Source organism: Stegostoma tigrinum, chromosome 14 (genome assembly GCF_030684315.1).
Source record: "Stegostoma tigrinum isolate sSteTig4 chromosome 14, sSteTig4.hap1, whole genome shotgun sequence".
Taxonomy (NCBI): Eukaryota; Metazoa; Chordata; class Chondrichthyes; order Orectolobiformes; family Stegostomatidae; genus Stegostoma; species Stegostoma tigrinum.
In genome coordinates this window covers 47,932,470-47,948,476 of record NC_081367.1, presented here as the reverse complement: position 1 = coordinate 47,948,476, position 16,007 = coordinate 47,932,470, and the positions used below count along the sequence as shown (strand labels likewise).

General features: G+C 38.1%; 1 protein-coding gene across 5 annotated transcripts in view; it reads right to left on the bottom strand.

The window, feature by feature from the left end:
* The window catches only part of abcc5 (ATP-binding cassette, sub-family C (CFTR/MRP), member 5), a 121,544-nt gene that overhangs the window by 43,278 nt on the left and 62,259 nt on the right, over window positions 1-16,007 (bottom strand). For all 5 annotated transcript variants that reach the window (XM_048541923.2, XM_059651123.1, XM_048541924.2 and 2 more), the window contains 6 exons: window positions 14,288-14,431; window positions 11,247-11,343; window positions 8,129-8,313; window positions 3,964-4,110; window positions 1,326-1,455; window positions 463-616 (listed from right to left, as the gene is read on the bottom strand). In XM_048541923.2, coding sequence (XP_048397880.1) covers window positions 463-616; window positions 1,326-1,455; window positions 3,964-4,110; window positions 8,129-8,313; window positions 11,247-11,343; window positions 14,288-14,431 — 857 coding nt within the window. The remainder of the gene's footprint in view (window positions 1-462; window positions 617-1,325; window positions 1,456-3,963; window positions 4,111-8,128; window positions 8,314-11,246; window positions 11,344-14,287; window positions 14,432-16,007) is intronic.

Here is a 16,007-nt window from a genome sequence, read left to right as displayed (position 1 = left end):
ATATAGTGCATACAAATGGCACCACAGTAAACATATGCAGTTTCAGTTCTTTTTCCAGATATATATATATATCTCAATACTTAAGTATGAAGTTAGCCTCCTGATTCTTTTCATTTGTATAACATAATTCCCACCTGTGCTTAGCCAACAGCTGAATTTATTTTGGAATTGTTTTGTTTTTAAGAGCTGAAATATAAGACATTCTTAGAATACTCCTTTTAGTACAATTGTTGAAGTTATCTAGTGTTAACTGATCTGTATTCCATAAGCAGTAATACTTGCATGAATGTACCAGAAATAATCTGTTTAAGATATTGCATGATTGTTTGCAAAAATGTCTATGCTTAGATGGACATCAATAGTCCAAACGAACATTTCAGTTCCAATGCATTAATATAATTTACACATAGTTCTTTCTTTGAAGAACTAGGCAGCCACATAGAAAAATATTTTCATGCTTACCTTGATACCTGGTTGAGAATCATGAACAGAATGATAAGGGGGCCAACAGCAACAAGAAACCATGGAAAGACAGAACCAATGACACCAATGCAGAAAAACACCAGGATTATGTTCTGAATAAACATCTCTGCTTGGAAAGGTAGCCGTGTGTCGACTAAGCAAAAGAGAAGAAAGAAACACATTTCAGAATAAGAGAAAGAAAACAGAATTCAGGAAACGTATACTTTGGTAAGCTGCCTATTTCCTGGCAAAGAGGTCCTCTTGGTAACTAAAATATTACACAACAGCCAAAGGAGGTAAAGATGTTCTTATGGCACAGTGGTAGTTTCCTTGTCTCTGACCCAGAAAATCTGGGTTCAAGTCCCACTCCAGGATTAGAAGGCCAAGGAACAGACATTTATAATGTGACCAAACAGATTGAGCATCAACTTGTAAATCCTTCCAACATATACCAATGGCAGGTGTAAACAGCAGGAGAGATTCCTGGTTAACCATGTGATGCAAAGAAATTGGAATCCCTACCATCACTGTCCATAGCTCCAGGCTACAATAGGTATGTGAGAAGTGTATGTTGCCACAGCAACTCACATTTGTAGCAGTGTAAATTTGTTGGATCGCCAGTGTGGATCATGTGTGTGCCAAAAGTACAGGATTCAGACTTCTAATCTGGCTGTGTTAGATTTGAAGTCGACCTCCTCGCCCTAGGTGTGGACGAGATCAGGGCTCTGGGCACTATGCATCAGAGCTGCCTTTAGGCAAAAAAAAATCAAGAAAAACATTAACTGAGACACACAAAAATCTATGAGAATGTTAGCATCTTATAGCTCAGATTACATTTGTCAGCATACTGCTGAAAAAGGTACCTTCATCCATATCTTTTGAGAATCTATTAAGGATTCGGCCAGAAGGAGTCGTGTCAAAAAACTTCATGGGACCCCTGAGGATCTTGTGAAAGAGTTCATCATGCAGCCTAGATGAGGCTCCAAGTGTTCCCTTCAAAAGAATTAGAGAAATCGTAAAAGTGTTAAATATACAAGTTTTCACTCATTTTAATGTTATTAGTCCTATATGAAGTTTGTAGGAAAAGCTCATAAAACTATAATATGAAATACAAGCAATGACATACCTGATAGACCAAAGGTTTTCTCATTCTAACCAAAACAGAAAAATAATCTGAATATCTACAGAATTAATCCAGTGTATATTTGCACAAAAATGAACACAAAAAATGTTCCAGCCTCACCATCCAAACCGTTTATAACAACTGCTGGGTGATAGGATATCTAATTAATTGGGTACTCTTCAAGTCTGGAGTCTAAGTATGCCACACCAGAAACAAAATCATGCGGAATTACGTCGCAATTTTTGTGTCTATGTCAAAGTAAAACTATGAGGGTGTGAGTAAAATTATGCTTAAATGGACATTTTTATTCACAATAAAGATTTCACATTTTACATGGGGAGGTGTCATTAAATTTTCATTCTCAAATTCGTCACACACTTCAGAATTAACCAAGAGTTCATTTTCTGATTTTGAGTGTGAAAAACCAATTGAGAAGATGCATTTGAAAAGAGGTAGAGCTACCTTAGCTTACGAATCACAAAGGCATTCGATAAAAATTGAAATATGTTCTTTAACAAGAAATCTTAATCCACAGAAGACAAGAAGTTCAAAAGGAAGTATACATAAAGTTTTGAATGAAGAGTCTGAGATTCTCAAAATAAAATTTCTTTCACAAAGTTAGGCATTACAGTGATGCTCATTTAGGTGCAAATAAATAATGGAAAACTGTAAATATTCATTTACACCAAACAAGCTTGTTCTTTTTATTCCTTCAAGACAGCAGAGGTTCAGGACAGTGAAAAAAAGTCAAATCGTGGACTACACAGAACTGAGACCAGTACAGCACAGTACAGGCCCTGTGGCCCATGATGTTATGCCAACCTATTATCTTACTCCAAGTTCAAACTACCCTGCATACCACACATTATACTAACATCCATGTGCCTATCCAAGAGTCGCTTAAAAGTCTCTAAAGTATCTGACTCCATTGCCACTGCTGGCAGTGTATTCCATGCACCCTCCAATCTTTATGTAAAGAACCTACCTCTGACATGTCCCCTATACCTTCCTCCAATCACCTTAAAATTATGCCCACTCACGATAGCCATTTCTGCCCTGGGAAAAAGTCTCTGGCTATTCACTATATCAATGATAACAAAGTGAGAAGCTGGATGAACACAGCAGGCCAAGCAGCATCTTAGGAGCACAAAAGCTGACGTTTCGGGCCTAGACCTTGCATCAGAGAGGGGGATGGGGCGAGGGTTCTGAAATAAATAGGGAGAGAGGGGAAAGCGGACCGAAGGTGGATAGAGAAGGAGCCCTATATGGGGTTCTAATATGGGGCACCTGGTCAAAGAGAGATAAGTCCTTGTCAGGCATTAGTGAACCCGTAGGCCCCATAGGCTCTGAAGTCCAACATCAGATGCAAACACAGTTAACAAAATCAACATAAAATATCCTGTTCAAATATTCCATAACACAAGGAATCAGAAGCAGTAGGACAAGGAGTCTGAACCACTGACGTCGACTTGTCCCCAGATGTGGATGTCAGTGCCTACTCTGTCCACAGGCACATGCGCAGTGCCGTTGATGATTGAGCTCTAGAAGAATGCTTGCCCTTGCATGCAGTGTTCCAGTCACCAACCCCGACACTGCCAGCTCGAGGTACCAGTCGTGCTCACCTCACCACCCTCCTTGCTGCTCCACTCAGCGCTCCAGTCATTACACAGCTTGTCATACCGCTTCCTACCTCATTGGTCACCAAATTTCTGACTCCTCAGTGCTTTCTTTCCTCACTCACAGGAATTAAAACCAGCAACGATGCAGGGCAATGAGCAGGAGAGAGGCAGTAAGGGACTGGAAGCAAGGAAATCAAGTATTCTGACTAGGATTGCATGAATATCCAATCCCAGAATGTAACTTTATTTTAAAGTATATGAATTCTGTTTTTTGATGCAAGCAGATATGTCACATGCACTGTGATTGCACAGGCGGTGAATGTGCCTCCTGCAGTTGTGGTGGCAAGTGTAACAAAATAAAAAATACAAATAATACTTGCAACAACAACTAAAGTGTTAATTGTCTGGTATAGTGAAAATACTTACCATGAGATAACCCCTCAACTTGGGAAACCATTTATGTCACTATTAATCAGAAAATCCACACAAAATTGGAATTCATTAAAGAATGGCAATGTTCTTTTTACCTCCGTTAGCACAGTACTTAATTAAGACAGCACAAATGATTGTGACTACAGTATTCAAAGTGAAGAGTAACCTTCATCCAAAGACAATCTCACTGCTTGCTATACAGTATCCTTGGCTGTACCTTAAGTACTCAATCTTGAGCAAAATAAGGTTGAATGCAAGTTATCTATATTAAAAAGAATTGCAGTGAGCTGAACACCTCCTTAAAGTTGTTACTTAATTCTACTATACCTTAACAAATACAACACCACGGACTCCCTTTATAATTAGCATTACTGCCATTGACAGTGCATAGATCCCTGCATAGTAATGCATATGTGGATTGTCCTTCATGTTGTAACTCACATATGTTTCATTCTCCAAAGCTGCAGATATATTCTGAAATAAAATGCAAACATCCATCAGAATTTTGAAAACCCATTAAGAACAATAGAATAATTTCTTGTTGGACTGAACTCCATAACTTAGACAAAATGAATATATGTCGAGTTGTATGTACTATTTGATCATCAGGTTGCTGCAATTTAAAATAACTACACAAAATGATCACGACTGGACAGGTTGCAAGTCATACAGTAGTATATTAATAGATTATTCTATATTTTTTTAAATAGACCATACAATTAGTAGTTGTACAACTTCAGGATGATTGAGAGAGAGAATAAAGTCAGTGTTCTCAATTGGTATGGGGCAGTCGATGTGAAGGTATGATGGAAATAGTCCTGTGGACATGTATGTGGGCTTTCAAAAGGCATTTGATAAAGCACCGCATAAGACATTGTAAAAACAGAAGCATACAGTGATGACGGAATGCAGTAATTTGGGTTTTTAATCAAGTATGTATTGGAAGGCAGAATGTAGCGATGAATAGATGTCTTTCTGAATGGAGGGAGATATGCATAAGTGTCACCCTCGTAAGAAAACGCATTTCTTTTATTAATCTATTTGGATGCTGTGACACACTTCAAATGCTATCACATCTTGAGGTAGGGACACCACCACTCCACCACAAGACTCCTGCACACTTTTTTGCCCCCAGATTTGTAAAATAATTTCTAATCAACTTGTTGGGTTTGTTTCGAGACAGCTCCTCAGCAGGCAGGAGTTGAACTCAGACATTCTGGCCTAGAGGTAGGGATGCCATCACTACTCCATAGGTTCTCTCCCCTTAGGTTTTACTCCTACTGTTGCTTTCTTTCTTAATGAACTAAATGTGGGTATAACTGTGAAGTTTCTGGATGATACAAAACTTGGAAACGTAGTAAATAGGCAGTAAGACAGTTGGAGGCTTTAGGAACATACTAGCAGCCTTGTGGAATTGACAGGCCAAATTTAATGTGGATAAATGAGAAGTGAATTGTGTTGGGAGGAAAAACAATGAAAAGGCAGTTTAATGTAAATGGTGCTATTTTGGAAGCAGGATGGTTGCATGCAAGAGCAGAGGTATTTGAGCAGTGCAAATTTACAAATCTTTGAAGGTAGCAGAGCAGGTTGATAATGTAGCTTAGGAAGTTAATGGAAGACTTGGCTTTGAAAAAAGTGGCATGGAACACACAATGAACATTTCCAAATCACTGTTAATGCTATAGCAGGAGAATTATATAAAATTATGTAAACAGTACTTTAGTGAAGATGTCCAAACTCTGGACAGGGAGCAGAAAAGATTTATCAGGGTACAAGGGACATCAGCTATGTAGTGAGGTTGGCAGTAACAGAACTGTTTTCCTTTCAGCTGAAATTAAGATGAGACCTAATAGAAAATTGAGCAAGTGAAGGAAGAAAGAAAAACTTGCATTTATAAAGCATTTTCTGTAATTGCCAGCCATTTCAAAACACTGTACTGTGAATGAAGCACTTTTAAGTGTAGTCACAATTGCATTGTGAGGAAGACGGCAGTCAAGTATGTTCAGCAACAGCCCAGAATCAGCAATGAAATAATCAACATCACAAAAAAAATTGACAGTAAGGATTAGCTAACACACCATACATAACATCACTGCACCTATTCTACTCCCTCAGTTTTGCACTGGAGACCGTCATCCCTGGTTATTGGATCAGGAACTTTGAGAGTCAGAGATATTTGCTACTAACAGAGCCACAGATGACATAGCGAAAAACTTTGTCTACTAATGACTGGGCCAGTAATGAAATATGACAGATTTGAAATAATGATCAACAGAATGAGAGAGGAAAATGAGAAATCAGGATAATTTCTCGATTCCTCCCCAATCCTCAAGACAGCTGTTTACCTGGAAAGCACGACCAGAAAAAATACTGGAAACAAATACTACAAAAACTTTCAAAAGTTGGCACAATGAGGCAACATTCATTAATTTTTTAAAAAATTATTGATGATTCCCTGAAAAGTTTTATTAGAAATAAAGCTAATCAAATACTAGGTTCCACCTCAACACCATTTAATTAAGTTGATGAGACGGAGTCCATAACAGGGATCATATCATATCCAGTATGTGAACAGCATAGCTCGTTAGCCAAATGGTCTCTTGCAAATCCATGCTCCTTGGTTCTCAAAACACTAGTTGGTGAATCTGGCTAGAAGTAGCAACACGGAGTTGACTGCTTTCAACATTCAGAAGTATGAATGAATATATTTGAATGTTGACATAGAATTAGTTTGGTTATTTATCAAAATTTCCATAGCTTTTAATCTACTGTGAGAAATTGTTATCAAATTTATTACCATCATTAGTCTTATGTTACAACTGAAGAAGAAAATGGGTGTTCTCTCTATGTCTTAAGTAACATTTATCCTTCAACACTACTTAGAACAAATAATCTGGTAATTTAAAGATAATAAAATGTGAGGCTGGATGAACACAGCAGGCCAAGCAGCATCTCAGGAGCACAAAAGCTGACGTTTCGGGCCTAGACCCGTCTGATGAAGGGTCTAGGCCCGAAACGTCAGCTTTTGTGCTCCTGAGATGCTGCTTGGCCTGCTGTGTTCATCCAGCCTCACATTTTATTATCTTGGAATTCTCCAGCATCTGCAATTCCCATTATCTATAATCCCATTAATTCACCATTGCTTTTAGGAGATTGATATGTATAACATTAGCTGCCAAATTACCTTTTTGAAAGTACCTACATTTGATCTGAACCTGCATACCCAGAGCTTGACCTCTGCACGATTTATACAAGATGTGGAGGTGCTGGTGTTGGACCGAGGTGGACAAAGACTGAGGTCACATGATACCAGATTTGTACTCCAACTGGTTTATCTGAAATCACAAGTTTTCAGAGTGCTGCTCCTTTGTCAGGCGAAGAAACAAAGGAGCAGTGCTCTGAAACCTTATGATTTCAAATAAACTGTTGGACTATAACCTGGCTTCATGTAGCTTCTAGCTATTTATACCGCAATATTAGCAGTCCACCACCATCTCCCAGCATAAATCCATAAGCACTTTTGCAAATCTTTGACCAAGTTTCACTAACTTTTCAAAAATCTTTTTATCCATTTTAATATTGAAGAATCAAATGGTGAAAACATGTTAGCAACAGGATAAACTTTCTTTTTCCCATTGTAAGCAACAAAGAATAGTACCATGTAGTGATCTTATACATGCTGAGGACTGGTACCTGGTGACTACACAGGAAGATTCTGGGGAGACAATAAAACAATGGAATTTTTCCCTTAACCTGGGACAAGCTACGATTTGCATGTAGAAATTGAAGAGTTTATCACTGGAAGAAAAACTTAATTGAACATGTTGAGGCACGAATAAAATTTTAATAAAAACTGAAGGGACTTGCATTTATCACCACTGGATGGCTCAAAGCGCCCAGAAGTTAATTACATACAGCAAACGTTATTTTAACTAGCACCTTATGAGCCAGCACTCTCAGTAAACTGACAAAACTGAGATATCTGAAATACCAGAAGATTACTGTATTATAGCGATCAACACAATATTAGAGTTGTATAGTTGAGATTGCTACCAGAAGGCTCTCTGCCAGTAAATTTTATTAAAGGCAAAATTGTATTATTATTTAAGTAAATTATGCTGTAAATAAAAGTGATGTGCATACCTCCTGCATTATGTTTGCATTACTTTGTGTGTGTTTTTACATTGATATATGGCCGTCTTGTTTAACTGGAGTGTTTCATCAACTGCCATACTCTTGGTTGTATTAGTGCTGGTAAATAAAATGTTTGCTGTACTTCTGAAATATAATCCCTGTTGTACTGTAAGAAATATGACAGATAGTCTGCACACAGCCATCTTGCACAAACAGCAATGTGATAATAACTAGAAAACCTGTTTTTGTGATGTTGAGCTAATGTCACTCAAGATGGATATGATCTCATTAATTTCAGTTTATTGCTTTTCATAACATATATTTTTTAAGAAATCAGTAAAGCAGTCCTACTTCTTACCCCACTGCCTGCATTGATCCAGTAACTAAGCCACCAGTTGTTAAAAGCAACGCTCCCTACATTCAGGACAAAAAGAAGCATCACAAGGAAAAATACAAGAGGGCCGCCTGCTGCCTGGATGTATACACCGTACACAGACCATGGTACAGAACCCTTCCCTTTATCCTCTGCTTGTATAAGCTGATCTAGAAACAGAATAAAAGGAAAAATATAAATTATCCACGATTAAACAGAGAACTAATATATTCTCAATTTATGCATGATCAGCTGTGATCATATTGAATGGTGGTACAAGCTCGAAAGGTTGAATGGCCAACTCCTGCACCTATTTTCTGTGAGTCTATAAAGTAGCTTTATAGCATGCATAAAATATATATTCTTTGTGAAAATACTGCCAATCAAGAAGACAAAAAAAAATCTTTTGCTAATTAAAATTTGAAGTCTTGCAGATTCTCACACATCCATTATTGTAATCATATTTTAAACAACAGTTAATCCTAACAGATTAATTGGGAACAAAACTATTAACATGATAGTACCTGAAACCAAATTGAAACATTTCTAACTATGATATGTGAACTTCATTTTTAATATCTATTGCAATAGATACTTAAATTTCTTCCATTCTGGTATGGGAAATTTATTTCTCAGGCTGATTTAAGATTATATAATATAGTTCATAAGATTGTACAATATGAATTTAGGATAGATACTTAAGCTGGAGAGACAGATTCTAGGCACGAGACAAATTGTCTTGTGAAATTTAACATTACAGTAACCTGTAACTCTCGCAATTGTGTATTTTGCTGTTTATGATTAATTATCAATTCATGGGTTTAGAAAACTGGTTTACATTACTTTGTACTGTATGTAAGTTGAGTGAAATGTCCTCTCTACTGCCTTCCAAAGTCAAAGAAGATCACATTAATGCACAAGATAAAAACCAATAACCTGTAGAATAAAAATCTATGAAAGACAGCTTCATACAAAAATTTTGTTGTTGATCAAGTGCAAAGACTTGTATTCCCAACTGGCCTCATGCACAATATTCTCAACATAAACATTCTCAACATTCTCAATATAAAACACTATGGGTTGAATCTTATCAGAAGCGAGCTAAGTGAATTTTGGTAAGTTGCACATTTGTCTCTGTGAGTCCTTGTAGGTTTTCTTCACAAACTCGCCAAATTATATGTACTATGCCCCTATAGTGCCCCCAGTCATCATTCGCCATGAGGTGAAACACTGGCCTTTGTTAAGATCTCCCAAGGTTCATGGAGCCGGCACCATTTTTACAGCTGAGACGTACACCCGGTCAAATGCTGGCAGTCTACTGCTGTCCAGCACAGTTTTTTTTGACGGGTGGGGGAGGGAGGGGTGTTGGTGGTTGTTGAGGGGGGTGGTATGCGGGCGGGTGGGTATATACGGGAATGTTTTGCTGCTCAAGGGCCATGCCTGATATGTTGGTGATAGATCAAGATCTGAAGAAACAAGTAGTAAGCTGGCAATTTTCACAGTCATCTAGTTTCTATCCAGCAGGTGTGAGAATGAGAAATGTTGTTACAATTTATAAAAGTGTTGGTGAGTCCACATCTGGAATATTGTGTCCAGTTGAGGAAGGATGTGGTAGTTCGGTTCAGTGGACATTGTCCAGGTTGACTCCAGGGATGAAAGGGGTGTCATACAAAGAGAGTGTTTCAATAGCTTGAGCTTGTACTTACTGGAGTTCAGAAGAATGGGGAGAGATCTAATTGAGTTTTATAAAATGCTAAAGTGGAATGATAAGGTGGGCATGGAACAGATGTTCCCCTCTTGTGGGGCAGTCTCAAACAACGGGTCATAGATAATAAAGTAAGAGGAGGCAGGTTCAGAACTGAGATAAAAATAAACTATTTCTCTCAGAAGGGTGTGAACTCACTGCCCCAGCATGCAGTGGAGGCAGAATCAATCAACAGGCTGAAGAGAGAAACAGTTATGTTTCTGATGAAAAGTGGGATGAAGGACAACGGGGAGCAGGTAGGAAAGTGGAATTAAAACCAGGAAGGGTCCAAGCCCGAAATGTCAGCTTTCCTGCTGCTAAGATGCTGCTTGGCCTGCTGTGGTCATCCAGCTCTACACCTTGTGATCTAAGATCAGCCACGATCAAGTTAAATGGTGGAGTGGGTGTGACAAGCTGACTCACCTACTCCCGCTCTTCATTCCTATGTTTCTTTGTCAACCACACACCACAAGGCGAGATGATGTAAAAATGGCGTCCTCACTAGCAAGAATCTCATCTCAAAGTTCAACATTTAGTTGTAAAATGGGAATTTTGGCTCTCTGTAGCTGGAAGTTCCTCAATGCCGACCTCACACAATTCCCCTGTAATGCTCATATCATTCAGTCCTTGGGAAGATTCTGCCCTCCTAGTTCATACATCTTTCCAATGACACCCTGGGTTTACTTCTGCTGATTGCAAATATCTGGGAACAATGTATTTGACCTATTCTTCAAATATAACATTACACAAAGCCCAGTCTCGTTGAAGATTAAAGACTCCCCTCCTCCCCTCCTACTTGATGAGAAACAGGACATTCTTCACATGTCCTGGGCAATGTAGCTCCGCTGATCTGACCAAGTCGTGACAGACTGTATAGCCATGGAATGTATTATGTCCATCTACCTGTCACCGTGTTCCAAAACTAATTCACTTTTGAAACCCTCAAGATAATTTTGCATAAAAACTTTTCAAATGCAAGTATTATCTGTTACATCTTCAAAATGTCAGTGTATACCGAGAACAAAAAGATCTGAAATGGGTTTTAGATACTGTGTTTGAGAATCTTGAAATGGTTAGTTTGATCAAGTCATTAGCACTTTAAAATTGTTTTTAGTTGAAGAATACGCTTAAACACTATATCCTCACCATTGCCGGTCTACTTTCCTCTTGTAAGGCTCTGCTCAAGACCAATTTCTGAACAAGTTTTGGATCATCCCTGCTGAGCTCTCTTACCTTTGGTTGACATCTTTTGGTTTGATATTACATTCTATGAAGCATCCTGGGACATTTTTCTACATTTCAATGTTAATGGGATTCATGGGAAATCTAATGGCACTATAACTTCTATTATGAACTCACCTGCTGCCTTATTTGTTTTTCTTTCTTTCTTCACAGATCCAGTCTGGCCTTTTTCTTGAGGTTTCTTTAAGGAATTGTTCATGCTATTTTTGTTTACCTAAAAATAGCCGAAAATGTAACATTAGAATGTAGGATAGAGATAAACCCAGGCTCTCCTGGTATTATATGTAAAGATTTTACCATCAGGCAGTTAAGTAATGCTTCTTTAATCACATTTCAAAGTTTACACAGCAAGTTGGTCCATAATCCTCATACTAACTCCAACAAGATTAAAAAAAACTTGTTGTAGACACTGTTCTTGGTATCCATCTTAAACAAAACAAGTTAAATAGTACAGAATTCCACGCATTTGCTTTGTCTACCAAATTTCAGATTGGGCCTCACCAAACAGGTAGTACCTGCTGCTTAACAAGATTTAGGCTAAAAGAAGCCACACATGATAGCCAGGCACTAGGCCAGTAATAATTAAAATGGTTTGGCAATCTCAAGAAAGACAAGAAACCTAAGAATGTGGTAAATAAGATTTAAATATAATTCTGCTATGAAAGTTGTGGCAAGAGTTTTTATGGAAAATTGTTGGTGATTTACAAGTGCAGCAGCAACAGTTTTGAGGGGTTAAAAAACCAAGCTGGTTATTGAGAACTGCCAAACTACAAGCAACAACTGTCTCAGCAATTGCTGGCCATGGTTCTGATTGCAGCAAAAAGAAACACTTGTCTCAGGATATTTTAACAGAGAAAAGAGAAACTGCAAAAGGCTCACACAAATGTTCCCCTCCCCACCAACCGGTTTCCAAAAATACCATGACACATGTGAAAATGAAGGACTTTGGGACCCAAAGTCATGAACCTTATTTAGAGCACTATGTTTGAATAGGTGAAACTTTGCTTGAGAAGATAGAATCTCGACATTGATTGAACTTTGTTACAAAAAGCAAACTTTCCCCGTTTTGAGGTCCAATGAGAGCTCCATTTCCTAATCAGCCATCAATTCTGACACAGCAGCAATGCAGACTGCACAAACTCCTCCAGTTTGTTCTTTTTAAAAGGCCAGTTCCTTCAGCTGTAAAAGGGAACAACCTGCCTTTGCAATGGAGACAGGCACGAAAAGGGACCGTAAGACCAGAAAGGGCACGAAATGGGACGCCATGGTGTGCAGTCAGGTGCAGAGGAACGGGGAAGAGGTTCTTTAAGTAAATTGATGCTGCTGTAGCATGTTCTAAATAGTTAAGGCTCACAGAAGCCATGGGAGCAAGTAGGTGCAGTTATGAGTTGGAGTTACAGCTATGAAGAGCAATGGAAGTTGCCCGGAGAATTGATGGCTCAGATGGACTGAGAACTATCACCCCACTGATGGTTCAGTAATGCTGAGAATGGGGGAAGCCCAGAAGCAGTAGTTGCCTGATGTAGCTGAGAAATATTGGAGTTCAAAAATGCTCTGTGAAACTAGCTGCCTGTAACGGAGTTGTGCCATAAGTTGTTGTAGGAGTGGAGCCTCAAAAATCCAGGATTATGCAGCCACTGGAAAAGAAACAGACTACCAAGGCAGAAGCAGACATTGAGGCAGTCCATGACAGAGAGTTTTTTAAGAGATTTTCAAGACTAGCTTTTCAAAATGGAACAGTTGAAAATCTTTTGTAAGAGACATATTTCTCATGAGATTTGGTAAACCACAGGACAGCTAAGCTATGGGGGAGGGGGGGGTGGTTGGGTGGGGGAGGGGAAAGTTTGCTTAGAAATCCATGACTTCTGTCTTCATTGCATCTGCTGTTTGATCTACTTTGCACGTATTTCAATCATGCCAGTTACTTATATTTACCTCATGCTAATTCTGAATTTTAGAATGTAAGCTATCAAAATTGTGGAATCTTGTGACATTACTGTTACTAAGTAACCGGATCTAAAAGTCTGTCCTTTTTAAACAAAAATGGTTAATGGTCTGCTTCTAGATCACAATATAGTCATGAGGGATCACAGATGTGAGGAAAAGACTGGTGGCTGAAGGTGGGATGAAGTCACAATGCCTTCCAACAGTTTAATTTTCAACTTCAGCAGCATGATTTCCTGACAAAATTAAAATAACATTTAACTGCCCTCAAAGTTGATTAATTATGAAACATATAGCCATGATTTACAAACATTCAATTCAGAATTTAAACTAGGAATTGAAGCTATTATTTGCAATCAGTTCTTCTGTTCACATTCTTGGCATTAAATGGGTGGGAGAGGCTGCAGATGAAGGAAGTCCTTCTCCCTGTTTAATGAAGATGAGGCTCAACATGCGTCTTCCTTTGTAGTTTCAGATCTCTTATGCTAGCTTGCAGAAAAGGGTAAACAGTTGATTTTCAAATTGGCACATTTCCATTCCTTTGTTATTGATGATTTACATCTTTAATCCATCCATGGCCTTGTAGAAGATTGTAAAAGAAACAGTGGTACAGATAGAGTTAATGGTAGTTGTTTCTCTCCTAGCATGCGAGATTTCAAGGCTAGAGGACACATTTTTAAAGTGAGAGGAGAAAGGTTTAGTAAAGATCTGTAGCTCGGTTGTGGCTGGAGTTGTTGTTTGGTTCGCTGAGTCGACTGGTTTTGGTGCAAACATTTTGGTCCCCAAAAAGGTGTCTCTAAAACATGGTCTTTGACCTCCATGAACCTTTTATAGTAGCATTTTCTGATGACTGGAGGCAACCTTCATAATATCAAATATATGCTTGCCCAGCTTTCATTTTAAATGTTTGTCATCATTTTTATTTTGAAACTTTTATCTTTTATTCTCACACATCTTGAGTGCCTGGGCCTATAATTATTTGTCTGAATGGAATATATCATACCATTACATGCTATACGATAATACTCCAAAAGATCAAACACATTCAGCTCAGATCAATCACAACATAACCTTTCAACAATATTTCTTAGTAATCTAAAGACCACCCACTATTTCAAAAAATAACAAATCAAAATCTAAAGGCCCTATGCATAAAATGCACATGTATTTTTGTCCTTTTTTACATACATATCTATATGTAGTAATAAATTTACCTCAACGTGTGGAGTATCTCCCAGTTGTAGATTGTTGAACATTGCAGCATAATCACCATTCAAAATCATTAATTCTTCATGAGACCCTCTCTCAGTTATACAGCCATCCTTCATTAGCAGCACTTCATCACAGTCCACCAGATACTGTTCAAGTTATACAGAGAGTCAATTAACTCCTAATGCAGCTTTCGTTCAACATATTGCACTTTAGTTTATGACCAAATGCAATTACCAATACAGGCCTACTTACACTATGCTAATAATAACATTTTACTCATGAGTCAGCAGAAAAAATGTTATTTTTTTCAAAACCACAAAGCAAAGCAACTTACTGGCTTAAGATAACAAAGTGTGGAGCTGGATGAACACAGCAGGCCAAGCAGCACCCTTTACGAAGGGTCTAGGCCTGAAACATCAGCTTTTCTGCTCCTGAGATGCTGCTTGGCCTGCTGTGTTCATCCAGCTCCACACTTTGTTATCTTGGATTCTCCAGCATCTGCAGTTCCCATTATCACTGATACAACTTACTGGCTTGCTATGTTGATAATTTCACTTCTGCAGGCTCCAAGTTACCGTCATATTCTGTTTTCCCTGTTCACGTTATCCATCATGACCTAGTATTTTTACCCTTCTGAGTTGCATTACAATAATGACAGGCTTTTCTTTAAAAAAAATTTATTTTCTGATTTAAATGTAGTGTTTTGAATCTTACACGACACTCGACCTGTACTTTAAACCAATTATAGTAGACAACATTTCCTTGAATCATCTTCATTCCTTAAACCAATTTTAACTGTGGTATGAACTTAGATTTGTCTTCTCAGTTGCCTTTGACACTTGCATTCAAATGAGAAAAACTGCACTCTCAGCAGTCAGCCTCATTTGGAACAAGCCTAGAAGTACTAACCTAGAATATACAGCAATGGTATGATAATTGAGCTGAAATGAATCAGCACAATCATTACAGTGAACAATGAAATTGGTAAGTAAGGCTTAAAAGAATTCTTCTGGTATGTTACCTCTCCCACTGTTCCTTATTCCTCCAATCTCCATGTAGAAACAGGAAAGTACAATTTCACTTAAAAAATGGAATGCCACAAAGGCTTACATTTTAAATGGTCTTAGAGGAATGAAGTTTTTTCAATCTGGGCTGTCAAGGGAAAATTGAAATCCCTCATAAAAACATTCAGAATATTCCAAATCACTACCTCCCAAATGGTGGCAAATACAACTTAACAATTAGTGGCCCAAGGGGTAGCCTCTAAATGACGTAAACAAGTTCTAGATGCACTTCATCAGTCAATTATCCAAGTGCTTCTTAACAGGTTGTCTCTCGGGTGAATTCATTATAAGCAACAGCTAAAATTTCTATACCAAAATATCCTTTCAGCAACACACTTTTTTTGAAGAGGTCCCCAAATGTCAGAAACTACAGATTACTTTGGTGCTTAGTCAGGTTTATCATAGATGCAGGTTTGAATATGAAGGAAATCTCCAATTTACCATGTAAAGCTCAAATCCACACTTTAGAATACACCTTACTGCAACTGCAATTTTCTTGCAAAATACATCATAGCGATCTACATATGGAATTTTACATTTCTCAATTTCTTTATTCTACAAACATTGAAATTTATACAAGTTGTAATCATGATCAAGCATTTCCGGCACTATTGCAGATGTTAATGTTGAAAAGGGTTGTTAAGCAGAAAAAATAATT